The sequence below is a fragment of the Emys orbicularis genome, chromosome 15 (genome assembly GCF_028017835.1).
Source record: "Emys orbicularis isolate rEmyOrb1 chromosome 15, rEmyOrb1.hap1, whole genome shotgun sequence".
NCBI classification, from domain to species: domain Eukaryota; kingdom Metazoa; phylum Chordata; order Testudines; family Emydidae; genus Emys; species Emys orbicularis.
Window position 1 is genome coordinate 24,861,683 of NC_088697.1, and position 26,189 is coordinate 24,887,871.

General features: G+C 47.7%; 1 protein-coding gene across 1 annotated transcript; it reads right to left on the minus strand.

Moving 5' to 3' along the window:
• Positions 1 to 2,555: 2,555 nt before the first annotated feature.
• B3GAT1 (beta-1,3-glucuronyltransferase 1) lies at positions 2,556 to 21,231 on the minus strand. Its single transcript, XM_065417157.1, has 4 exons — positions 21,120 to 21,231; positions 17,094 to 17,602; positions 10,587 to 10,883; positions 2,556 to 2,642 (listed from the first exon to the last, which is right to left on the minus strand). The coding sequence occupies exons 1-4, from the start codon at positions 21,229 to 21,231 to the stop codon at positions 2,556 to 2,558; spliced, it is 1,005 nt and encodes a 334-aa protein (XP_065273229.1).
• Between the last annotated feature and the right edge of the window lie 4,958 nt (positions 21,232 to 26,189).

The window sequence follows — 26,189 nt, forward strand, 5'->3', positions numbered from 1 at the left end:
GATACCAGTTGCATAAAATCATTGCTATCCAGTTTGGATTTCAGCCATTGTATACAAAGGAAGGTTTTCACAGAAGCTATGTAGCAAGGCTTCCATGAATGGAAACTAAAGAACCTTATCAGCTAAAGAAGGTAACTTTTTCCCCCAGTGATTGTTTTGATAAATACAGCAGGGAAAATAAAAAATTCCACAAACAATTTTTTTGTTTTTTAAATATTAGGAAATATAGATTTGGCATTAGTCCAATGAGTGATTTCTGCCCACTGAAGCTAATACTCTGCAAGAAATATTCTATATTTATTTTAATTTTTATATGCTGTTAAGGGTTAAAAAAATAAGTGAGTCTCTTTACAGGTTTACATTTTCCCTTAATTCACATGTAAAATTGTGCTTCAGACTTTTCCAAAAGAAGGGGAGATTGATTAGATTTTTGAAGTCTGACCAGACCTAAGCAGCAATCTAGGAAATCCATTTTTTAAAAGGGGCTGGATAGGAACGGATTAACTTCCTTTTGTGTGTCAACCTGCCAGTGTGTCCAAGTCTCAGACACAGAAGCATCACCTAAGAGACTGTGCTTCCCCTTGACTCTTGATGTCTCTCTACCTTACACAGAACAGTCAAAAAAAAACCACCCATGTAACTTTCTCCTGCAGGAAGAAGCTTTGCACCACAATGGTTTCAGGTATTTGGGTTAAGGTTATTTTGTGCTGTTTTGTTCAGATTATTTCTTTTCAATCCACCCTTTGGGCAGTTAGGTGTTGGAGCACCAGTGAGACACTGTTGGGGGGAAGCTATAGAGCACTGGGCCATCTTAGTATAGGTGAGCACACCAGTAATAGCAGGTATGGAACTGCTCCAGTGGCTTTTTATGGGTACCATGAAATGGACATATTTAAAATCAACACTAAATGTACTCAAGAAGGTGGGGAGTAATAGATGGAAGTGGGTTGGTTTGTTGCTGAGTGATTCCTTCTTTACAGTGAACATTGGAAATTAGGCCTAGGGTAGGAGTTGGAGACAACAGCAGCATTCAGTGAAATGCTGAGTGGTTCCCTCCCATCTTGTTAAAAAAACGCTTCTTGAGGTAGGTGCGCACTTCAGGGAGCCCGACACCTAACACTTGACTGAGACAAGTTAGCACTAGAGATAGGCCTGAGCCAGAGGATTAGGACCTACCTCCAGTTAGTTTAGCAAGGATGGTGAACATGGTCACAGGTGCTGTAAACAAATCAATACAAGTACACAGAGGTATGTCAAATCGGTCAGACCACCCTCCAAGCCATGGAGCTGATGAAAGGGGGATGGGTTGGAAAGAACAGAGATAGTTGTTGGTTAGCTATTACCTGCCTTGCTTTTCTCCCTCCCCAAAACCCAGTCTTGTGCAGTGTAATAAATACTGAATAATCTAGGTTCAAAATTAAGGGCAAAGGTGCCATCTCCACAGCCAGAGAGCTGCTGAGGCTGTTGCACACAGACACAAGGTATATGTCACTCCTTGTGGTGCTTCTCATCCTTGCTGTGAAACCAGCTCCAGCTGGGCCTCCTCCCGAGTGCATGGTGCCCTGCACATGCTCCTTCCAATCCAAGCAGCCCACAGGCTTTGCACCTTGTACTGAAGGTGAGGTCAGTGCTACGGTTTCTGTGCTTTTCCTCCATCTCCAGAGGGCCCGGTTCTGTTCAGAGTCCAGGAGGAAGGGCGGGAGAGTCTGAGCAGTGCAGGTATGGTCGGTTGTTCTAACTTGCTTGTTTTTCATACATTTAAAACACTTGGAAGTCAGGAGCGGTCCTGGCAGCTGCTTGCGTGTCTGGCTGGCTGCTGTAGAGAGGAGCCTGCAGAATGAGAGAATCTTCTGCAAAGGAAAGACAACCGGGGGTGCGTTACCCCTCTATCTCACTGCAGCTAGCCCAAGCCTGTCTGAGAACATGGTTTTTTGACTGTTGCTGCTAGGCAACTGGGGGTTGGCGAAAGAAGTATGTGACAGCCCCAGAAAGCAATGTCCTCTCTCCAAAAAGCAGCTATACATAGCAACAGCAACAACACTGCAGGCTTCCACCACTGTGTCCCCATGGAGCATGCAGTCTCTGAAATACCCAGAGTGCAGCTTAGTGGGACTTCACTGTACTGTAGCAGGGTCCACAGGGTCCTTTACTGCATGGCAAGGTCGTGCACTATACATTAACAATGTGGCTTGCTGTGCGTACAAACCCTCATTGTAAAGTTTCCTTCTAAACCTTTCCCTCTTTCAGCACTATACTCTCCATTTCATCTAGCCTCAGGTTTCCTTTTACCGCCCCCTCAATTAACCAGACCATTATCCTCTCCAGATTTTTTCACCCTCATGTTCTAAACACTTTCCTTTTCTGGGCCCTATCATTTCCCTTTACATATCACCCCATCCTTTACACTACTCTCTCAAACTTGGCTTTCACAGAGAGCATGTTTATACTTTCCTTGAACATTTTCTCTAGTGCTTATTCTTTTCACTCAGTCCTCTCCTCCCTCTGGGTAGATACAGGAGGGTGTACCTGTTTGATCTCCGCTCAGCCATGCAGCATCAGATTTCCACGTTGGGATCTGTGAAGCCTTTCTTTCCCTCGTTCACGAGCACAGGTTTTTCCGTCCTTGTGTGCCAAACTAAAATCTGAACCAATCCCAAAGAAGTCATTAGCTGCATCTCTGCGTTATGCTAACAAATAATCTTGCACATTAAACTAATAGTGCTATTTAACCACATACCCTCGAGTGTAATGGTGCATTCACAGCCTTAGGCAGATTTGCCTATGGCCAGTGACATCTCAAATGCACCATATGCAAAAATTACCCATTTGACAGTATGCTGTCTCAGGCCATTAACCTGCTCCTTCCATCTATTTATCAACCAACCTCCACTAAAGACTTATCATCCTTTGCACTGATTTGGGGCTGTTCTATCATCACTCTGGAATCAAAATTCTTGTATGTGTTTTCAGAGACAAACACCCCCCCCCCCCCCACCCACCCCAACTCAAAGTGTTAAGGCTGCAGCTAGAGATATAATTTCCAGCTCAGGTAGGTGTGTCTGTTGTGCCTTTGATTGAGCTAGCAGGCTAAAAACAGAAGTGTAGTCACCATGCACAGGCTAGCACCAGAGCATAATCCTGTCTCAAGATCCCAGGTGTGCATTTGGGCAGCTAGCTGAAGCTGCAGCCTATGCCACTGTGGCTACTCTTATTTTTATCATGGTCACTCAATCAAAGCTACTGCATGTATGTCTACCTGAGCTAGCAATTATTACAGTCCAGCTGCACCAAATTATACCCGGGGTGGCTGCATATCAAGCCACTACAACAGCATCATCCACTCACTGTACAACAGACAGCTGGGCTGAAAATAGAAAGGTACCTTGTTGTGCTCTATACACTCATTGCTGTAACTACTAGGTATAACAGGAAGGAAACAGAGTTCATCAGTTCAGACCACCATCTATATAGACTGAAGCCATCCCAGGCCTGATTCTCAGAAGAGATCAGTACCTTTGAAAAAGCAGAACTGGAGGGGCTCTCACTTCCTAGTTGGAGCTTTTCTGTCAGCGACATCTGGAGTTCACTATCCATTTATTCTTCTAAAGCATCCCCAAGAGACTGGATGACTGTTGCTTTGGGATCTCTTCCCTTTCTTTTCTGATTCTCACACTGGCTTAAGGGTAGTTGACTGCAGGACACAGGGCTCAGTGCTGGCTATCTGCTTTGGACGTTTTGGGGTGCATGCATGGAGTAACCCTGCTGAAAATCAAATCCTCTGGAAACGTTAGGGACCAATGGGTTAAATTTCACACTCATCAGCCCCTCCTGTTCTGCGCTGTTCATTAGGTCATCAAAATCACAGCTCACCAACACACTTAGGTTACATTGCAACCCGATGTGCGAATGGGAGCTTGGGTACACGTGCCTGCTCTAGAAGTGAGTATGCCACTGCATATGCCCACCCCATCCTGACACCTCCTCCCCCAGGTATGGAGGCACTGTTGAAGCCCACCCTGCATCCTGACTATTTTTAGTGAGCTAGTTCAAGTACAGCTAATAGAGGTACATCTACGCAAGCTAGCTGGGGTCCCAGAGCAGTGAAACTGCAGCTGCCCATGCTTCGGGGGGGGGGAGGGTGTACAAGTCCACCCATAATCCTGGATAAAGTGCTCAAGGGGGTTTAGTGCACGCTGCTACCGCTTCACTGCTCTAGGGCCTGAGCTAGCTCAGGTGTGTGTCTACATGAGCTGCAATCACACCCTGTGACTACAGTGTAGACTTATGCTGAGATGCTACTACCTTGCTTGTCCAACCCCCTGGGCCATGGTACTGTGCTGTCACCATGCCAGAAAATGCTGTTCCTATACTTCTCTACACTGTTTTAGGCAGTGGGCCATTACCTACATTAGGGGTGTGTGTTTAAAGAGGCCCTATTAATCCAGTTTAATACTATTTGGCCCTACTTACATTGGCCAGACAAAGCATATTAGTCTGCTGCTGTTAAAGCCTCTAACCCAATTTGAGCCTATTCATAGTGGCCAGCTAAACAGTATTGGGAAATAGTTCTGCACTGATCTCAGTGTGGTATACAATGTAGAACTGGATAAAAAAAATTTAAGTGAACAATTTCAAAATTGTCAGATTCGGACTGGATTTCTAGAAATGAAAATGGTCATTGTTGGGGCTTTCCTCTGGAAAAGTGGCAGGGGAAGGAAAGAAATCTTTAAATCAAAACTTTCACAAATGAGAAACGTATTCAAAACACATTTTTACTTGGGGAAATGGTCTCACGCAAAAGATTTCTAGCTGCTCTATTAAAATGCCTAAGCAGACAGAGCCGGTTTACACTCTGTGCCACACTAAAATAAAGGTTACTTCTTATTGCTCTGCTCCTAGCACCTGAATGATGGTAGCAGTTAGGTCCCTTCACAGCTACAGCTACCCAGTTTGCATTGCTATTTCTTACCTTGGGAGGGCTCCCCTCTTGTTGCTATGACAATACACTGCATGTTTCATCCAAGCTTCCATGATCCATTTTGTACTCAAAAGGTGCTGGCTTGCTTTTCCTTAGACCTGCAAAAGCATGTTTTGCTTCCCAAGAATGAACTCGGCACGTTCCTCTTGTCTGTGGTTAAATACTCGGCTCCCTGTTACTCGCAGGCTTAATTCAGTTCTGGTTTAAGCAGGCACAACACTTACAGCAGAGGTGAATCTCTCTCTGTAACATTAATATAGTTGTTTGCCTCCAACAGCTGGAAAGAACCTGGACTGGGCTGCTTTCCCCACCACTTTGTCAGAGAAGGGAACCTTTTTGTAAAACGTAACCTTTTTTTTTATACCAGCTCCCTGCAATCGCAACAGCACAGAGCTTGGGGTCATTTCTATAGTACTTTTTTCATCGAGGTAAATACTGAAGTTGAGCTCCCTATCTCTGATTGCGAGGGGCTTCTAAAAAAAGGTTATTGGGCCACTAAAAATAATATACAGCCCTTTGTACAATTCTTACTTACGTCTTTACCCCATGCTCTTCAGTGGGGTCACTGCAGTTATCACCTAGTACAGAGCAACAATCAAGTACAGAAACAGCTTTTCATTTCTCAGCCAACTGTCTGTAACTTTGAGGACAATGCATTTCCTTTGCTATATACAAAGTTTGGATCATACATAAAAATACAACCTGTGTTATTAATACAGTAGTTCTACAGGCTTTTTAAGGTCTGCCCTCATGTCTCAAAACTTATTTTCACATTTGTATTACTACTATGCTCAGAGCAACAGCAAAAAGACTTGTGTCCATAACAGCGCTCGGCACAATGGGCATTTTGAACAGTACTTTACAAATCACAGGTGTCCCCCCCTTTAATCTCTCTAATGGCATCCCCTCGTGATTACGTGCAGCTGTATCTCCTCTTACACATGGCTGCAGCATTTAAACCCAGGCAATAACTGAGTTTAAGAATCAGAGGACCTGGGGAAGGAAAAGACTTAGTTGATAACCCCCATACCCTGCCACTGCAGGGTTCTTCTCATTAGAGTTTCACTGTTTTGTAGCAAGAAATTACAAAGAGAGTAAATTCCACCAGCAAATTTAATCTCTGGAGCCCGGTGCAATGTAAGGGAAAACAATCGTGGACCCAATTCTCCCATCTGTCACCTTGTGTTGCACATCTCACCAGTGCAATGCAAGTATAAGATCGTATGGCTGCTGGGAGCACATGGAGCATTCTAGTTGGGGGCATTTTCTACCCTCTCTGCACAGGTGTAGTGACAACCCCAGGTGAAAGGCAGGGGAGGATTAGGCCCATCTCCAAAGTGACCCTTTCATTCACATTGATGTGCATTTTAAAACTTTATTCCAAAGCAGACACTCCACTTGTGGCTAGAACCTTTATGCTGTTGCATGGGATGTTTTGCAAGTGGCTCAGGGCAAGGCTGGTATCCTGCACAGCCCACCTGAAGAAGCAGTTGTCTGCGTCTTGGGTTGTCTTTAGAGCTACCCTGCCTCCTCCCCACACACCAAATCAGATTTACACAGCTGTTTGCTCAGATTTTAAAGCATGCTCCCTCTGCAAACATCCAAGCCATCAGTTTGCTCTCTAAAAGCAAGTTTCCAGCTTGTAAACTTGCCCACACAAGTAGCTGCATTGAAAGGGGGATAGCTTAGTGGATGGGACGTTGCTTGACATGGGGATTCCCCAAACCCTGACCAGAGGCAAATGAACCAGGCAAAGCTCAGACAGTAGCTATTATAGCTATGACCATGCCATAGTTACTTTGACATCAAGATGTATGCTCTTCCCCAGCCAGTAAGGCTCAGAGAAGCCCTAATGTGACCAAGGGTTGAAGCTTCAAACAAATCATACGTGGCCCAGAAAAGAAAATGTGGGTTAAAATAAGGCTTTGTCTATGCTAGGGAGTTAATACCGGCCCAGCTGCTGGTGTAAGTGCACCAGCACAAACCCCCAGTGCAGTTAAGCAAAGGCACTATTTGCACCAGAGTTTTGACCTGCTAGTTACAGGGATAAGCTGCCCTGGTGCAGGTTACAGCAGTTTAACCCTGTGTGAACTAGGAGACTGCACTGGTGCTGATGGCTGAAATCTGAACATGTTCCCCATTCAGTCAAAGCCTAAATTCCTCTAAATTCTGCTTATCTGCAACCACTGCCTTAGAGTCCCAGCCTCGGGAGCTTCCTCAGGCCTTTTCCTCCTGAATATTAAGGAGGCAGGCTCAGCCAGTCTGGCACCAGAAGCGAGAGCATGTGGCGTTGTGTGACCAATGGCAGCTAGAGTATCAAATAGCCCCTTCCCTAGGAACATTTGCAATCAATCCAAATAAGTGCAGCCCTGTGTGATGCTGAGGTGGCTGGTGTCCCAGTCACTGGGGAATAACTCAAGCAGAAAGGGAGGGTAAACCTGCCCTAGCAGATACTTGCTCAGCTCACACAGGGAGAGAACGAATACAAATGGAGTTTGCCGGTCTGATCTCCCCCTCCATCTGCACTGCATTCAGCACACACACTTTATCACAGGAAATCGGACAAGAAGGAAGGAAGCTATTCCCCAGGAGCCCCTCTTGCCTCCTGCTTTCATCAGTGGAATCGCTCTGTCCTAGGGCCAGTTTGAGCTACATCAGATCTGTGACCAAAAAAAAGGAGCCAGTTCCTTTCTGCATCTTGGAAAAAAACATGGCGAGAACCAGGGTTCAGATTCTCCATCTTATCTAGGGAAGGGATTTATTTCTCTTCACAGAGTTAGTGCAAAACCCTGCAACAGCTGCAGTGTTCTTCCACAGATGCTAGTGAGGAAGCACCGCTCTTCCCCATCAACCCCATCCTTAGCCTGTAGCCTTGATGGTAGCTGATCACACTTACTGTGGCATCTCATACTAGCTCTCTCTGTCCACAAATACTCTGCCTTTCTCTAATCCCCTCAGAAGCAGCAGCAAAACATCCCTGTCCAACACTAGGCAGCAGCGCTGCTGGCTTCCTTCACCCGCATCACCCAAACACAGTTTCAAACACACAAATTTAGTCAGAGATTGGAGCCTGGTGCATAATGCAGCCGAGAAACAGGAGAAGGGGCAGAAGGCGGGCACTTAACTGCAGCCGCTATAGATATTTAATTAAATGTGACTGATAAATTGCTACCCAGGCCATTCAAAACAAAAGTCTGCCTCTCCCAGAGAAGCACATCTCCCCCTATCTCCATGGAGAAAGCGCTCTTTTCATTTTTTCCTCTCAGCATTTGCAGCTCCTGGCAGGGATTTCAAGGCTGCCTGCCTCCTTTTGTCTAGAAATTCCTGCAGTACCCAGATCATCTTCCTTTCATTCCCCCTCTTTCAGGCAGGTATTAAGCCAAGGAGAGCAACACAAGACTTATTTATTGGCCAGTAAATAAGCTTTTTGCAGGCGCTTCAGTCTGTGTGTGTGGGTCTGATGAGAGTGATAAAAATGAATACCAGCACAGCACACAGGGGACGTCTAAGGAGGCATCTGGTAAAGGGCTGTCTACCTGTGTACCTATCTAGCCCCCATTAACCATAATAGCTGAGAGAGTCACAATCTTTAGTGTATTTATCCTCAACACCTCTGTGAAGCAGAGAAAAGTACCATTTTACAGATGGGACACTGAGGCACACACACTAAGGACACGATCCTCAAAGGTCTTTAGGTGCCCAACTGCCACTGATTTTATCCCCTTCATGTTCCACGGTCACACAGGAAGTCTGTGGCAGAGCAGGCAATGGAGCCCAGATCTCTGGTCACAGGCTGGTGCCCTAACTTTTAACAAGCCTACAACCACTAGCAGTGATGCTGAGAGTCTCAGCACAGCTTAAATTACTCTCCTTCCACCCACCCTCGCAAGAGGTCACCGCAGAGCCGTTCCCATTAACAAGGTAAAGTTTCCAAGCATGCATTGCCCCTTCTTAGCTACCCTAAACCCTGCCATAATCACTCTCCGGGCAATGCCCCTGCATAGCATACAAACTGCTCAGCTCCGGTGTTTAGAAGGGGAGGCATCTCTCTGCTGCCGTGCCCTCACTTGTTGTGTAGGGAGTTGGTTGGTTTGAATTCTCTGAGCTCTGCCTCTGTTGAATTTGGTCTCTGTTTACCTCATGCTGGGCAGATGAGTTATGTGTTAATTGCTGAAGGGAGGCTGGTGGCAGCTGGAAGTAGAGAAGCAAAGCAGGACACCCGAAGTGCTGAGAGTTGGTCAGGATCACACTGTCTCCAGCTCAAAACCGAGTCCCTGTGATATCTCCACTGTCACGGCACAGAGAAAACAGCCAGCTCCTAATCTCAACCAGCGCCTCCTGCTGCCACCTCTTCAATTCCTGACCCACAGCACAGAAGTTTCCTCCTGTCTGACTCAAGGAACAAAATCTCCCCCTTGTCTGGAAACAAAGTCCTGACAGCATGTCCCACCACAGCTGGCCTTGCTCTCGCCCCAGCTTTCCAGCACAATGCCTTACTCTGACAGCTACCTTCACATCAAAAGCTGCTCTTCTATGTGTATTTCTAGAGGCCACGTAGCCATTGCTGCACCAGCTTCAGGCTCTAAGGATTTGCAAGGAAGCTTTTTCCTGACACTGGATTCCCTTGCCTGCTGCATCCTGTCCATTTACCGTGCTAAGAGGGAATCAATCTGGAGTGTGTTCCACACAACATGCCTCCTCCCCCCATTCACACCAGCATTAGTTCTTGCTTCTCACCTCCCTCCGCTCTTAGAACACATTGTCGTGTTCCTGTTAGGCAGAGCAGCACACATTCAGTTCTGCCCAGAGCAACAGAGAGGCTGAGCAGAGCAGATGGACTGTCTGATGTCAACATCTCAGTCAACTCGATTTGCTTCATGCCTCTTCAGCTCTTCCCTGGACCCCATCTCTGCCACCACACCCCACATGGATGCCTGTCTGCCTCCCAGCACAATGCAGGACATTAATTCTTTTCCTCCTCACCCCTCTAAAATCCATGTTTTCCTGTAACGTCTTTTGAGAAGCAGGAACATAGCTGCAAATTCACTTTGGTGTTCACTATTATACATGAAAATGAAATGGCAAGGCAGCACATTTCATATAAGAAATGCTCTTTCACACAATGCGTAATTCATCTGCAGAACTCACTGTTACAGAACATTATTGAGACCAAAAAAGTATTAGACATTCATGTAAACAGTAAGGATGCCATGTAGAATAACCACAACTAGCAGAGACATTTAGAGAGGGGATAAACCCTCACACTCCAGGGCATAAGCCAGCCACTAAGGGCCTGGGGTTAAGATGAAACTTCCCCACTATGCATTTTACTTCATAACTGCCCATTTATTGGGGGGGAGGGGGTTGTGTCTTTCCTTGAAGCATCTGGTACCAACAGCTGTATGAGACAGGATACTGGACTGGATGGGCATTGGGCTAACCCTGAGGGATGGGAGATCAGATACCGGCCTGGTTAGACTACAGGTCTGATCCCATATGACAGTCCCTATGCTCCCTTTTCAAGTTTCTGCATCTCCTTGCAATTGTGATTAGTGATAGATGCAGGAGAGTGGGTCCTTATGGTCCACGTACCAGGAAGAGTCCATACCTTAGTGCAATTGGCAGCTTTCGGCTCAAGGTCATTCAAGGTCACTAGTTCCCGGAGAAGGCTGCTCTCTTGGTAACCACCCTTCACTCCTCGCAGTTTGAAGTAAGCCTGAGATCGCTGGAGTATCAGCCTGAGGTTCACGGCAAAGCCCGCCATGTCAATGGCAAACGGGCGGTGGGGGTCGAAAACAGTCTTCCAGCCATACACCTTCCCCGCTGCATTCACCTTGGGTGACTCGTAACGCAAGCCGCCCACAAAGGCCACCGGCCACACCGACACCTTCCTGGTGGTGCGCATCTGGGGGCAAGGAGAGAGAAGGGCACAGTGAGTGCGTGGGGTGGGGTGGGAGGGGAGCGGACACTCGCTCTGACAGTTGCTAGCGCACACTCAACGTCCAGTCCACACATGCAACATGCAGTGACTCTGGACAGTCCCCAGCAAGACCTCTGCGTGCACTGCAGCACCAGACCTGGATGTTCTGAAGCAGGTAAAGGCCAGTGGACAGAGAGAAGCAAGGCAGTATAAATACTGTATACATGAAAGCCAGGAATGCTGGGTTCTGTTCCCAGCTCCACTCCAGGCTCTCTCTGTGACCTTGGCCATGTACTTTAACCTCTGTATGCTTCCATTTGCCCAACTGTATGAGGGGATAAGCCCTGTATTGCAGGGTGGCTAGCAAAGTGCTTTGGAGAGTCTCAGGTAAAGATGCTAGCGAATATGCAGATGCACAGTTACGCTAATTACTCCCGCTGAGACTTCAGTGTGGCAAAGGCTTCATGCAAGGAACAAAGTAGCAAATAAGAGTTACATCCAAGGTTTTAAAATGTAATTTTCATCCACAGGCCTCAACGCTTGACAAAGGTGGGTCAGAATCATCGTCCCCATTTACAGATGGGGAAATTGAGACCAGGGGGGGCCAGAGCTTGTCCAGTGTCACATGGTGAGTTAACAGCAGAGCTAGGAAGACAAGATTTCTGGAAACTAAGCTATAGAGGAGAATTAGCATCAAGTGGCATTCAGTGTAGCCCCCATTTTGTGAGTCACCGTTGATGGGAAATGGGATAACATTTGGAATGAGGTACTACGAACGTGGTTCTCAAATGAGGGGCAGGTAAGAAGTCTGGCTACCTAGTAAATGCCAAGCAAATGGGATGAGGTTTTGCAGCGATTTATCCCTGGTCTTGTCTCCACTCTGCTGGCAGGAGCATGCTCCCTCTCCAGCACCTTCTGCTTTTGACCCAGACCCTCAGACGGGATTTCCCAGAGCTAATCTCATGAATGCTAATTACAGTGAGAGAGACCTGAAGAGTTGAAGGCAGTGCCCTTTTGCATTACACACATGCTAATGGCACCCCTTATCCACAGAGACTAGTCACCCATGTTTATTGTGCTGCCCCTTTCACTGGCTGCCTGGTGCCTCTTAATGCAGGTAGGTTTCAGGGGGAGGAGGATAGGGTTGTCAACCCTCCAGGATTGTCCTGGAGTCTCCAAGAATTAAAGATATCATGTGATGACACCTCCAGGAATATTGACAATCCTAGAGGAGAGGAATCCAGAGACAACATCATGTCGGTTAACAAAGGGGCCCTCATGCCTTCTTAATAGGTAGTCATTTCAGGGTACTGCTTGGTGCTGTAGCTAAAACCTGCCACAGAGAAGGAAGTAATGAGGCAGCTGGATTGAAACAGCATTCAGCGTGGGTCTGCCTGCAGTCTTATGTACAAACCTCATTTACTGGGTTCTTTGCTATAGGATTTAGGTCTGTGCCAAATGGCCAAGACAACAATCTGCCCCCTTGACCTCAATACACCAGTTTGTGCAAATGAATGCAAGCTAAAACAGAAGACCTCAAGAAAGGGGGAGGAATAGGTGCAGTATATGTACCTCATGGTAATGGGTGCAGTATATGTACCTCAAAGAAGGGATCGTTTGGCATGGCAACTAGTGAATGAGGAGGAAGGGGATCATCATGTCTTGTACCACAAGAGCTTCCAGGAGGGCAAGGCAACAAATCATCTGAGATCAGTGACTCAGGAGAACTGTACATGTCTACAGGTATCTTCCCGGGGGGGGGGGGGGAGGCGGGAGGTTCATACGGGGTGTAGAACTAGCAGTGAAGGGGTGAAACTGAAAAACAACACTTCTGCTCAGGTTTCCAAAGCCCTTTGCAAATGTTAATCAGGCCTCATGTCATGGCAGTAAAGGAGGTGTTACGATACCCATTTAATAGTGGAGGAGACAGGCAGAGAGGGGTGAAGGAGGGTCCTGTGAGGAAAGCACTGGGTTGAGACTCGAGATGCGGTTTCATAAGAACATAAGAAAGGCCGTACTGGGTCAGACCAAAGGTCCATCTAGCCCAGTATCTGTCTACCGACAGTGGCCAATGCCAGGTGCCCCAGAGGGAGTGAACCTAACAGGCAATGATCAAGTGATCTCTCTCCTGCCATCCATCTCCATCCTCTGACGAACAGAGGCTAGGGACACCATTCTTACCCATCCTGGCTAATAGCCATTTATGGACTTAGCCACCATGAATTTATCCAGTCCCCTTTTAAACACTGTTATAGTCCTAGCCTTCACAACCTCCTCAGGTAAGGAGTTCCACAAGTTGACTGTGCGCTGCGTGAAGAAGAACTTCCTTTTATTTGTTTTAAACATGCTGCCTATTAATTTCATTTGGTGACCCCTAGTTCTTGTATTATGGGAATAAGTAAATAACTTTTCCTTATCCACTTTCTCAACATCACTCATGATTTTATATACCTCTATCATGTCCCCCCTTAGTCTTCTCTTTTCCAAACTGAAGAGTCCTAGCCTCTTTAATCTTTCCTCATATGGGACCCTCTCTAAACCCTTAATCATTTTAGTTGCTCTTTTCTGAACCTTTTCTAGTGCTAGAATATCTTTTTTGATGTGAGGAGACCACATCTGTACACAGTATTCGAGATGTGGGCGTACCATGGATTTATATAAGGGCAATAATATATTCTCAGTCTTATTCTCTATCCCCTTTTTAATGATTCCTAACATCCTGTTTGCTTTTTTGACCGCCTCTGCACACTGCTTCTTGCTTGTGCCACAGTCTCCCTGTGTGACCATCGGCAAGTCTCGTCATCTGTGCCTCAGTTTCCCTGTATATACACAATAGGGATAATGACCCTTCCCCCTACCCCCACCAGGATAATTTTGTTAATGTACGAGAAGTGCACAGGGATTGCACTGATGGGGAACAGATAAGCACCTGCACAGATAGCAGTGACTTGCCTTCTTCCAGAGGATCTGTGGCATAGATAAAACTAAAAGCCAGGAGACCTGGCTCACAGCCCTGCAGCTCTAACCACTTGAGACACTATCTCCCAAATGACATTTAAAACAATAGTGATTTAGGCTGAGTATGAAGGGATATTTCCTAAGAGCCTCCAAGGGAAGTGGTGGGAGCCTCATTGCCTGGGATATTAAAACTAGACTGAAACATAGTGCAGGGAAGAAGCCCCTCACTGTTTAGAAGGATGGAGGTGCTGATCCTTCCTGTCAAAGTCTCTGGTTCCCTGTGAAGTTATCCCTATGCCCTTGTCAATGTGGTGATGGAACCTAAAGGACCTGTCTTTTCTGGGGCTGATGCAAAGCTGCGTTGTTGGTAACATAATCCTGCCTCCCCAAAGGGCACGGACTGTCTCATGGGGACACTAAACCCCCCGAGCTGTAGGCCAGACACAAGGCAAAGACAGGAAGCCTGTTCTGAAGTAACATACACAACCTCCAAACAAATAGAATCCTTCCCTCAGGAACATGGTTGTGCTGGAATAGGGACCATCAAATACACTCCATGCAGACTTCATTCTGAGCTCCCTGGCTTCAGCCATTATCACCCACCCCAGACTCAGAAATGCAGGGCTCGAAGGGACCTTGAGAAATCAAGTCCAGCTCCCCATGCTGAGGCAGGACCAAGTAAACCCAGACCATCCCTGACAGGTGTTTGGCCAACCTGTTCTTAACAACCTCCAATGACAGGGATTCCACAACCTCCCTTGAAAGCCTATTCCAGCCCTTAACTACCAGCCTAGTTAGCAAGTTTTTTCTAATAGCTAACCTAAATCTCCCTGGCTCCAAAACAACCCCATTACTTCTTGTGTTACTTTTAGTGGACATGGAGATCAATCAATCACTGTCCTCTTTATAACAGCCCTTAGCGTATTGGAAGATACGTCCCCCACTTCAGTCTTTTTTGCTCAAGACTAAACATGCCCAGTTTTTTTTTAAACTTTTCCTCACAGGTCAGGTTTTCTAAACCTTTTATTATTTTTGATGCTCTCCTCTGGACTCTCGTGACCCTTCACTACAATGAAAGTAGCATCATTGTTGGGTGGTTTAATACACTGTGAATAAAGCCTTTTGAGGTTTGGTTCAGCAGCACCTCTTGAAAAAAAAAAAAAAAAAAAAAAAAGTAATGCCTCCCAATTGAGATTAGGTTAGCCCACCTACAGGCAAGGCCCAAAGGGAGGTGCACTACAGATCAGACCAGGTTTGATGCTTATCTTCTGTAACATCTAGATGAGCGTGCATGCACATGTACACACACACAAACATGCAGAGCAGACATGACTAGGAAGAGAAATTATGAAAGGACTCGGATAAATTCAGTCCCCTCTCAAAGCCACTTCTGGAAGGAAACAGTGGAAGACATTCAGGCTGTGATTTTAGCCGTCTCCCCGAGCTGAGTCAGAAAATCCTGGGAGCCCATTTGTCTCTGGATGCTGCAAATCAGCAGCCCCGGAGGCGAGCACTGCTTGCATGTTTACAGCCTAGGTTTGGTCAACTCAGTGGCAGAATCTGAAGGGTTACGCTCTTCAGAACAAACAAGCAAACAAGTATTGACAAACGCCTGCTTTTCATGCATGTGCGGCAGCCTGGAGAGACAATCGCACAGTGCGTCTCTGAACAAGATGTCCTGCAAGGGCAACCATTGTACTGCCTGACTTTGTTCAGAGAACGTTGAAAGGGCTCTATTTACCCTGAGGGAGGCCATGGATCTATGCAGAGCAGGCTCTTGCCAGAGACAGAATTTAAGTAATAAAGACACTGAGGTGGGGGCAAGCAAACAGTGAGGAAACGAGGGAAAGCCCAGTGATGCCTGAAGTACGATGGTACAAGCCAAATGGAGTGTGATCTGGGGAAGATGCCCTAGGTACAGGGTCAAGGTGAAATTCCCCCATGCAGCATGGGGAAGCATCCAGACCCATCTCTCATATGCGCACTCATCTATGCTTAGGCCCAAAGAGACCAGTGAAGGTTTCACAGTGGATGCATTTCCAGACAGCACTAATTAAGCAAGAAGCAACCATAGCTTATACTTCTACAGCTTTGCAAAGTGGAGAAAAAGGGGACTGGAGGAGCCAGCCAGATGGCTCTACCCTGAACAGCCAAGGTGATGCCAGGGAGCCTTCCATTTAAGACAATTAAGGACCTGATCCTGCCAGAGGATCCATTTTCCATGTGGTGCCGCCCTCAATTCCCACAGAAATCAATGAAGCCGACAGTCTAAAGGGGAATATCCAGGGTCTGCTGGGGGCAGGGAGTTCATACGAGTGGGCAGCATAGACCTGGGGCTGATTGGAAGGAAGTGGTAACTGAGGGTCACAATTAGAGCTGGGCATTTTTTTTCTTTAACTAAAACGTCTTATTGTGGCAAAAAATGCAGATTCCACAACAGCGAAATGTTTCACGGATTCATGTCTGTTTCACTGAATTTGTTTCAAACCCACCTCCCAAAAATATTTAAGAAAAAATAGAAACATTTTATTTTTACATTTTCTAAATGAAACATTTTGAGTCAAAATGACTTCTTGTTTTGAAATGTTAAAAAATGCTTCAAATCTGGATCAATTTTTTTTCTCAACTTTTGATTCACCAACATTTTTTTTTTTAAATTCAGTTTGCTCCAAAGTGAATTTTTGTTTTTGATTTTTCGATACCACCAGCAAACTGATCAGTTATTCGCCCAGTTCTGGTCACCAAATCCCGCCGAATGGCAGGACCCTCAGAAACACTGATTAAATGAATCCAAGACGATGGGCTCTGGAACTGGCACAAACAGCAATGCCCGGTACCCCCTCCCCATCCATAGACCCTTATCCTAAATGTGGGGTCTACGCTACTTTTCCCATGGTCCCTTTAACATTAGCAAATGTGCCCCATTTTCACTGCCTGGTGCCCGGACACCAGAGCATGCTGAGAGGTGGTTTAAATGACATTGCTTTAGGAGTGTATTTTACTTAAACTAAGTGGCGATGACAGGCGCTGGGCTCGGGAGAGCGCGTAACCGTGTTACCTGCTGGCTGGAGCACGTCACTGACACCAAGTGCCTTGTTACTCTGGGCTGCAAGCAGTAACGTTGTTATGGATGCTCCTGGGCTTGGCCTCCGGGGACCTGTGCGGAGGCCTGCGAGCTCAGGCAGTGGGGACGGAGGGGAGCGTAACCCAGCTGAGCAGGCCCTGCTTCCATCTTACCTCCTCGAAGAGCTCCAGGCTGTAGGTGTTATCGTCGTCAGCGAAGTAAACAATCCCAGGTTGGCTGCTGTTTTTGTTAAAGGTCTCTCTCAGCCACCGCAGGGCCAGGTTCCTCTGCATGGTCCCGCGGGGGATCCGGGGGTCCCTCATGTCTCCCCGCAGCTTGTAGTTGCGGGGTGTCTCCACATTCAGGTGGGTGTAGTTCAGCCCCGTGTCCCGCAGCAGCCGGGTGACAAGAGGAGTGCGCCGCTGCGAGTCCTCCACCAGGATCCAGTGCAGGTTGGGCACATGCAAGAGGGTGTTGGCCAGACGCGTCAGTTCCGCCTTTTGCACCGGCCGACTGTAGGTGGGGGTGATGACGTGGATGGTGGGGAGGGTGTCCGACCATGGGGGTGGGCGGGTGTAAACGTACTCTGTCCTCACCACCTCCACAATGTCGCGGTCTGACAGGCAGTACTCCTTGGAGTCCGAGCCTTGGGCCAGATCACGCCTGGAGTCGCCACCATCATCTGCACAAGGGCATGAGAGAAAGAGAACACACACAGTCAGTCCTCTTACAGTCTCCTCACCACCACTCCCTCGGAAAAGCCAGCAGGCAGCTTGCTAGCAGGGGAGATCACCCCCTTGGTCTGAGAGCAAAGCTGGAAAACAGAGGCCTTTTGCAAGAAACAAAGAACCCACAAGACAGAGATGCCAGCTGGTGAACAAGCCACATGGGCAAAATTCTGACAGCTCCAGGATAGCAGGAGGGAACTGCTCAGAACAAGCAGCTTTAAGGGCCCAAAGAAACAACAACCGAGTGTGACAAACGGGTGTAGAATAACAGATACTCTGACACTGATACAGCACCTTCCAAACCCAAAGGATCCCAAAGTACTTTGTATTCCATGCCCCATGGAGCAGCTCCTGCCACCAGGGCAGAACTCTGCAACTGTGCACGAATGCATAACAGCAGCTCCGGACAGCAAGTGAAGAATACCATAACCAGTGGGAGCTGCAGAGACAATATGGGTCAACAGAATGGAATTGGCTTATGTTGGGATTTGGCCTGGGTAACATTGTATCCCATTTATGAGATGTTCCTTAAATCCAGGCACTGAGCTGAGATCTTGAAATATGTCACCTAGTCACTTCACAAGTGTTCACACAGCTCTGACTAACCTTCCAGGGGGGCCTAGGGTCTTATGAGGCAGTCTCTTACGTGGCTGTTCCAAAGTCCTGGTCAGGAAGCTTGGAGGGATATATGCAGGACATTACAGATACGAGCACCACCACCACAACTCTTGCCAACAGTACAACGAGTACAAACGACCAGGACTTCAGAATCCTCCGCCAAGAGTTTCACTCTATATTGGCTCAGACAAGATAAACCTTCACGTGTAGACTTTGCTGATTTCGATTTGTACTTTTCTATAAATTTTGACCGATAGTACCAATGTTTATTTTTAACTTTTTTTCTGATTTTCACCTATTTAAATGTTCATAGTTGCAGGGGTCAGAATAATTATTTAATGACAGTAGATGTTGAGATTCAAAACAGCAAAGCTTTATAACTGTTAAAATACATATTGTCGGCATCACATCATAATACACAAAGTAAACATCCTTAAATCAAACTAACAATTTCTCAAGCAGCATTTTTCTTACTTTGCCTGTCTGTAAATTTTGATGATAATGGATGGAAACATTTTGTCTGTGTGTGCACAACAAAATTGACGTTTATCAATAAAAATGAAATCCTTCCAAGTCTACTCATATGTTTGCCATTTCCAGGGAACTTCAGCCCTGCCATCAGTACCATTAAGAGCATCATCTACAATTGCACTAGGGATGATCAAACTGAATGAGAATATCAACACTTATGGTCCAGGATATAGGCCAACCATTGTCTGCAGGGCATGCGATAATAGTGTAATATGGGGTTTTGACACTTCCCAATAGTGGCTAGTACCAGAGGACAAAAGGATACAGGAGTAGATGGACCATAAGTCTGACCCACTAGAACAATTCCTACATTCTTGGCATATCCTTCTATGTTATTCTGCATCACCCCTCAAGCTGGATGCTGGGGTAAACACCACAAGTGACTTAAGACCCAATATGTCAAGTAGCTGATCATCCCCAGCTGCAGTGAAAACTGATGGGCGGGTAGGGTGTTCAGCGCCTGCCAGGTTCAGGCCCTTTCTAAGATAAACTGCCTCCACTGTGCACAGCCCAGCAATCTAGAATTCTGAAACACGGGAAGCAATTCACACCCTGAATAAACTGTGAAATATATTTGATAGCACAGAGGCAGAACATAATTAGACAGAGTGGAACTTGGCCAGGACACATGGGATCGTTAATCATCACCCTGTAGGTCAAAACCTTAGCTTTAAATCCTCTGGAACTTCCACTCCTCACATACCATGCTGGCCAACACTAATTTGCTCTTCTCATCTCTGGCATCTCCCACTCAAGTCTCTCAAAGCTGCTTTACAAATATGAATGGATTTATTCTGACAACACCCTTCTCAGGCAAGCCAATGTCTTCATCCCCATTGTACAGATGGGGAAACTGAGGTACAGAGCATGGAAGCGTTTTGCCCAGGGTGTACCGGTGAGTCAGAAGTCGGGCTGGGAAACAAGACCCACTCCCAGTCCTGTGCCACACCCTCAAGGCCGCCCTTCTACCTTGCAGGTCACCGTTCATTCATAGAAGTGTCTCCTCCCTTCCAGGGCACTGAGCTGAGCCTGGAGGGGTGGGGAGATGGGACTCCATTTTCCTTTAATAGCATCAACACACTCGCCTTGCAATTCCAGCATTCTCCTCTTTGTTGCACTGCACTCCTCCAGGCTCGGGGGGCGAGCTCTTGCCCCTCTCGGGGGCGGGGGGCGGGGGCAGGGGGAGGAGACTATAACTTCTCTCAGAGCTGTCCTGAGCCAATTGTGTGGCAGAGTCATACAGCAGCGCCCTTCTCCTACAGTTCATCTAGGGGAAGAGGTGAAGCCACTCAAAAGGCCTTGGAGCTGCTGCCAGATTTAAATAGCACATCAGACTACAGGTAGAGAGTAAGGCAAAGCCACACCAAATTGAGAGGGGAGAAGGGGACCTGGTGGACAGTGAGAGGTAAGGGGAAGAGAGTTTAGAGCATGGGCAAGAGATGGGGAAACAGAGCTTAGCTTCCTCCCTACAAATACACCAGTGCTCCTTTCCATCATGGAACCCAGGAGACAGTGGGGCCCAGGGAAAAAGCAGAGAAGGGATACTGGCAAGTGTCCTGGGCGAGGCGGCGTCTTCCCGACACTGCTTGTGCTCCTTGGACATTGCTACCTCTCTGAAAACAGAGCAAAAATTCACCCCCTCAGAACCATCCACCCGCATCTGATCTTGGTTACTCCAGACCGGAATTTGATTCTATGGCTTGGGTGCTAGGTAATTTAGAGGCTGCCTCTCTCCTGAAGTTCTGATCCAGATGGGGAGACGAGCAGGAAGTCCTGAGCTCCCTCTCCCCAGGCTTGACTCTGGAATGCACTACCCAGCCTCCCGCTTCAAGTCCACTGCTCTTTACCCAGCTTGTTTGGCGGCTCTGGGAGATATTTTCTGTTGCATTTGTCAGCATTGCTTCGGCTACTGTTTTTATTGCAAAATGTGTCATTAACTTCTACAGGATGAACTTCTGCAGGGCCCATCAGAAGGGATTTCCTCTTTCCCCTCTAGAGCAGGACACACACTGATGGCTTCCTGTGAGTAAGAGAAACAGCCATTGGGCAGTGGTCCACATCTTCTTTCAAGGCTCTGTCTTAAGAGACTGTATATTTATGACCACAGGAGCTATCCAGTTCCCAACAGTAAACTGCCCAGCTTCCAAGCCACAGGATCTGAAGCTTAGGAAGAACCCCCCCCAAGCTCTGGGCTTTCCCTGTAAGAGAGCAGGGGAGGCTGCTGCCTGAGCATGGGCCACAAGTGGAGATATGAACATGGTTGTCATGAAAGGGATGGAATGAGACATGGGGATGTGGCATGGGCTGGTCAGTTTCTCTCACCCTTGTGCACTGCAAGCAGCGGAGCAATGGTGCTCTGGTGCCAGACGGTGATTAACAGCGTCCAAGGCAGAACTATCAGCACGATAGCCAGGATGTCTCTTCTCTTCGGCATCTCCAAGACTGACTGGACCCACAGCTCCTCATTACCTGACAGCGAAAACCCCAGAGACAGAACAGCAGAGCACATGGAGAACAGAAATAAATGGGCAAGAAGGAACAAGGACAGAGAGAGAGCAGCAAAGGCGACACGGCTCGCAGGTCTTACCAGCGCTTACAACCCACCCATTGCAGAAGTAGGTTCGGAGATGCAACAGCTGCACAGGCTGGAGGCCACGCAGGGAGTGCTTTCACGGGGTGTTGCCAGAGCCACTGGTGGGAGCTTCAGGGACCCATCAGGAAGGAAGCCTGAAACACAAAGCAAAGGAGAATAGGCAGAGAGCAGCTCTGGGAACAGCTGCCCTTCAGGGAGACACCCTGGTGCTAACAAGCCCTCCCTGGTAGGAAGGAGCCCGAGGAGCTGCCAGGGAGGCAGGAGAAGAGCTGTCTGGGTGTTCAGGGCTTTGCATTTCCGGTGTCCCAGAGCAGCCAAGCAAGCTCTGGCTTGCAAGAAGATAGTGTAGTGCCTCTGAGCCCTCCCCCAGGTGAGAAATGGGCACCCAGGCATGAGCTCTAGGCAAATAGCCACGTGTATGGATCCCAGAGCATATCCAGCACACAGCCCCTGCCATTGTGGCCTGCATTAGCCTCTTGCTCCCCCGCAGGAGCCCTGCAGCAGTACATCAGCCTCCATGAGCTGTAAACAGCCACATCACATTCTGACCTCTGCAGATTTTCAATCTGCTTTGCTACTGGCAAACTGCAAATGGCCCAAGCAGCAGAGCCTGGTCAGTGAGAAAAAGGCCAACCTTCCTCACCCCCGAATGGTATCTGTTCCCAGCTTTGCACAGAAGAAAGAAATCCATAGCGGTGCCACTGGTCTGGAGGTATATATTGTCAGCAAATTTGAAATAATTGTGCGTGAGGATAAAGTCACAGAGCTCAGCAATAAGTTGTGCTGTGTCTCCGTGACACCACAGATTTCCTGAGAAAACTACAGTGCATTGGTGACCTCCCAGAAAACACCATCCTAGCCACCATGGATGTAGAGGCTCTCTACACAAACATCCCACACACAGATGGAATACAAGCTGTCAGGAACAGTATCCCTGATGATGACACAGCACAACTTATTGCTGAGCTCTGTGACTTTATCCTCACGCACAATTATTTCAAATTTGCTGACAATATATACCTCCAGACCAGTGGCACCGCTATGGGCACCCGCATGGCCCCACAATATGCCAACATTTTTATGGCTGACCTGGAACAACGCTTCCTCAGCTCTCGTCCACTCACGCCCCTTCTCTACCTACGCTACATTGATGACATCTTCATCATCTGGACCCATGGGAAGGAGACCCTGGAAGAATTCCACCATGATTTCAACAGCTTCCACCCCACCATCAACCTCAGCCTGGACCAATCTACACGGGAGGTCCACTTCCTAGACACCACCATACAAATAAGCGATGGCCACGTTAACACCACCCTATACCGAAAACCCACCGACCGCTACGCCTACCTTCATGCCTCCAGCTTCCACCCCGGACACACCACACGATCCATCGTCTACAGCCAAGCACTGAGGTACAATCGCATCTGCTCCAACCCCTCAGACAGAGACCAACACCTACAAGATCTTCACCAAGCATTCTCAAAACTTCGATACCCACACAAGGAAATAAAGAAACAAATCAACAGAGCCAGACGTGTACCCAGAAGCCTCCTGCTACAAGACAGGCCCAAAAAAAGAAACCAACAGAACTCCACTGGCCATCACCTACAGTCCTCAGCTTAAACCTCTCCAACGCATCATCAGTGATCTACAACCCATCCTGGACAATGATCCCTCACTTTCACAGACCTTGGGAGGCAGGCCAGTCCTCGCCCACAGACAACCCGCCAACCTTAAGCATATTCTCACCAGCAACCACGCACCGCACCATAACAACTCTAACTCAGGAACCAACCCATGCAACAAACCTCGATGCCAACTCTGCCCACATATCTACACCAGCAACACCATCACAGGACCTAACCAGATCAGCTACAACATCACCGGCTCATTCACCAATGTTATATATGCCATCATGTGCCAGCAATGCCCCTCTGCTATGTACATTGGCCAAACTGGACAGTCACTACGCAAGAGGATAAATGGACACAAGTCAGATATCAGGAATGGCAATATACAAAAACCTGTAGGAGAACACTTCAACCTCCCTGGACACACAATAGCAGAGGTAAAGGTAGCCATCTTACAGCAAAAAAACTTCAGGACCAGACTCCAAAGAGAAACTGCTGAGCTCCAGTTCATTTGCAAATTTGACACCATCAGATCAGGATTAAACAAAGACTGTGAATGGCTATCCAACTACAGAAGCAGTTTCTCCTCCCTTGGTGTTCACACCTCAACTGCTAGCACAGCACCTCACCCTCCCTGACTGAACTAACCTCGTTATCTCCATACTGATTTATACCTGCCTCTGGAGATTTCCATTACTTGCATCTGAAGAAGTGAGGTTCTTACCCACGAAAGCTTATGCTCCCAATACTTCTGTTAGTCTTAAAGGTGCCACAGGACCCTCTGTTGCTTTTTACAGATTCAGACTAACACGGCTACCCCTCTGATACTTGACACTCCCAATTGTGCCTTCAGCTTAGATTTCTCAGCACCAGAGAGCAGCTTTGTCCAGACAACATACACCAGGGACAAAGGGAGACTCCTTGCCAGCAAGGATCTCCCTTTCACACAAGCAGAGGCTGGCTCCTAAGCCAGACTGGGTCATGGCAGTCCCACCGTGCACACAGCACCTTGGGGAGGTCAAGTCTTATCACAGCTGGCCTCGTCCTCTTGCCCTGGTGGTTTCCTGAACACAGGGCAGAGAGCTCTGGGGTCATTTACCCTAAGACCTGCACCCGCTTACATAGCCATAGCATCTGCTCTTCAAAATACAACCTTAAAGTCTCTCCACGGGATGTATACAATGGACAGCTCTTGTGGCGTGCAGCTCTAAAGGGACCGAACTCCTTGCTCAGTAGAGTACCTATGCTGTGAATGCACTGAGAAACAGCTGGTACCATTGGAAAGCGGGAGGAGAAACGGACATGCTAAGGAGCTTCTGAGAGCAGATGTACAGCAGCTGGCAAAAGATCACAATGGATGGCGCACAGTGCATGCTTCTGACCCAGGGCAGGCACCTCAGAATTCAGTGCTCTAGCCTTAGAAGGTGCATCTATATGGAAGCAGGGAGGTATATTTCCCAGAGCAGGTGGCTCTGCTTGAGCTAGCTGCCCAAGTACGTACCTGGAAGTTAATGAGCTACTAGTGCATGTATGTGTCTACCTGAGCTGGGAATCGCACATCCCAGATGCTCTGTGGATGTACCTACAATGCTTTCTCCACTTGCTGCTCCGGAGCCAATTCACCAGCATCCTACCCAAGGACAGACAAACCCATACAGCGGGCAGGAAAGGGAGCGGGACGCTGTACTGGTTTCCCTCCCATTGACACAGAGGAGAGCACGTGCCAGCTATTTCTGCATGGCCTTATTCAGCATTGATTCCCTATAACTGGCTGCAGAGTACTTAACTGCTCCCGTGTCAACTGTCTACCACTCTGGCTCTCCAGCTGCCAGAGGTCAATGCAGCCCAGTAGGGATAGCTGGTGGGTTTGGCTTGCCCTCATTCCCCCAATGGCAGCAGAGGGCAGAGAGTTCACAGGCACTCTGCCACGGAAACACTTCCTTCCCTAATAATCCTCAACTCCCTTGGAATCCAGAGCTCCTGTCAAGCCATAAAGGCCTCTGGGACCCCATGCAAATTTAGATAGTCAGTGCCCCTTAGCTGTGACTAATGTTCTCATCACAAGACCTTTCCTTCCCTGTGAGTTACACTCCTCTTCCTCACAGAGACACGTTTCTAGCATAGGCAGGCCATTTGTCTGGTGTTAAGCTAGGCAGTCCTGTTTTTGTTAACAGTTCTCCCTGTCTGGTACCAGAATGGTTTTGTCCGGTATCAGAACGTGCTGCTCCACCCCCGCTGGCATGACCTCACACGCACAGTACACAGAGGTCCCCATTTTGCAGAGCACCCCACCCCACCCGGCCAGCATGACGTGTGAGGTCACGCCATTCCGGAAGTACCTGGATGTGTCAGCAGCCACCCTATTTTAGCATGGCTGGAACAATAGCTTATGAAACTTTTGGAACTTTATGAAACTATGGAAAGGAGGCTTCTTATATGAGACCGATGGTGCTGGCCACAATCATCCACTTGTCCACCCCTCTCCTCAATCCCCTCTGTTTTCTCCCATCCTGACCCCCACCATACATGAAAAAACTCCACCCAAATTCATAAAGTTTCTACCTTAGCCTCTTTTAAACCCCGCCCTGAGACCTCTCTCTACTGCAGTGCCAACTAGTCACCTTCGTCTGGCATGAATTAAGGAACCAGGTAGAGCAGAGCTGTTTTCCTGCTCAACTGTTCATTTCATCAGTACCTCACTCCCAAATCATCCTCACTTCGTTTGTCTGTTTTGCCCACCTGCTGCCTCCCATCTGAAACCTAGATTGCTCGCTCTCAGAAGTGGATACCCTCTTCCTTGGTCTCTTGTCAGGACAGTACCTGCCACAATGGGGCCCTGATCCTTGATTGAGATTCCTAGGCACCACCACAATAATAATGGGACTACAGGCTGAAAAGGGCATAACAGGACCAGAGGATAGTGATGAAATGGTCAGCCTAGAATCGGATAGCCGCAGAGCAAGGAGAATGCACCACTGCTCTGGTTGGGTAACTAGAGCTAGGGAAGGGCACCTCTAGGCCAGCCTTACTGTGAAAAATGAAGAGAAAATATTGCTCTTTGGGTTTTTGAAAACTGAAACAAAACAAATTTTCAACTCAGAACAAAACAAAAAATTTGCCTTTTTTTTTTTTGCAAAAAATTTCTTTTAGGCTGAAAAGCCTTTC

Coding starts and splice junctions, on each gene's coding strand:
- B3GAT1 (XM_065417157.1), bottom strand. CDS start 21,231: ATGCCGAAGAGAAGAGACATCCTGGCTATCGTGCTGATAGTTCTGCCT. Junction 10,884..17,093: donor GCCTGGAGCTCTTCGAGGAG/GTAAGATGGAAG, acceptor CCTTGCCCCCAG/ATGCGCACCACCAGGAAGGT. Junction 2,643..10,586: donor AAGCTGCCAATTGCACTAAG/GTATGGACTCTT, acceptor GGATTGGTTCAG/ATTTTAGTTTGGCACACAAG.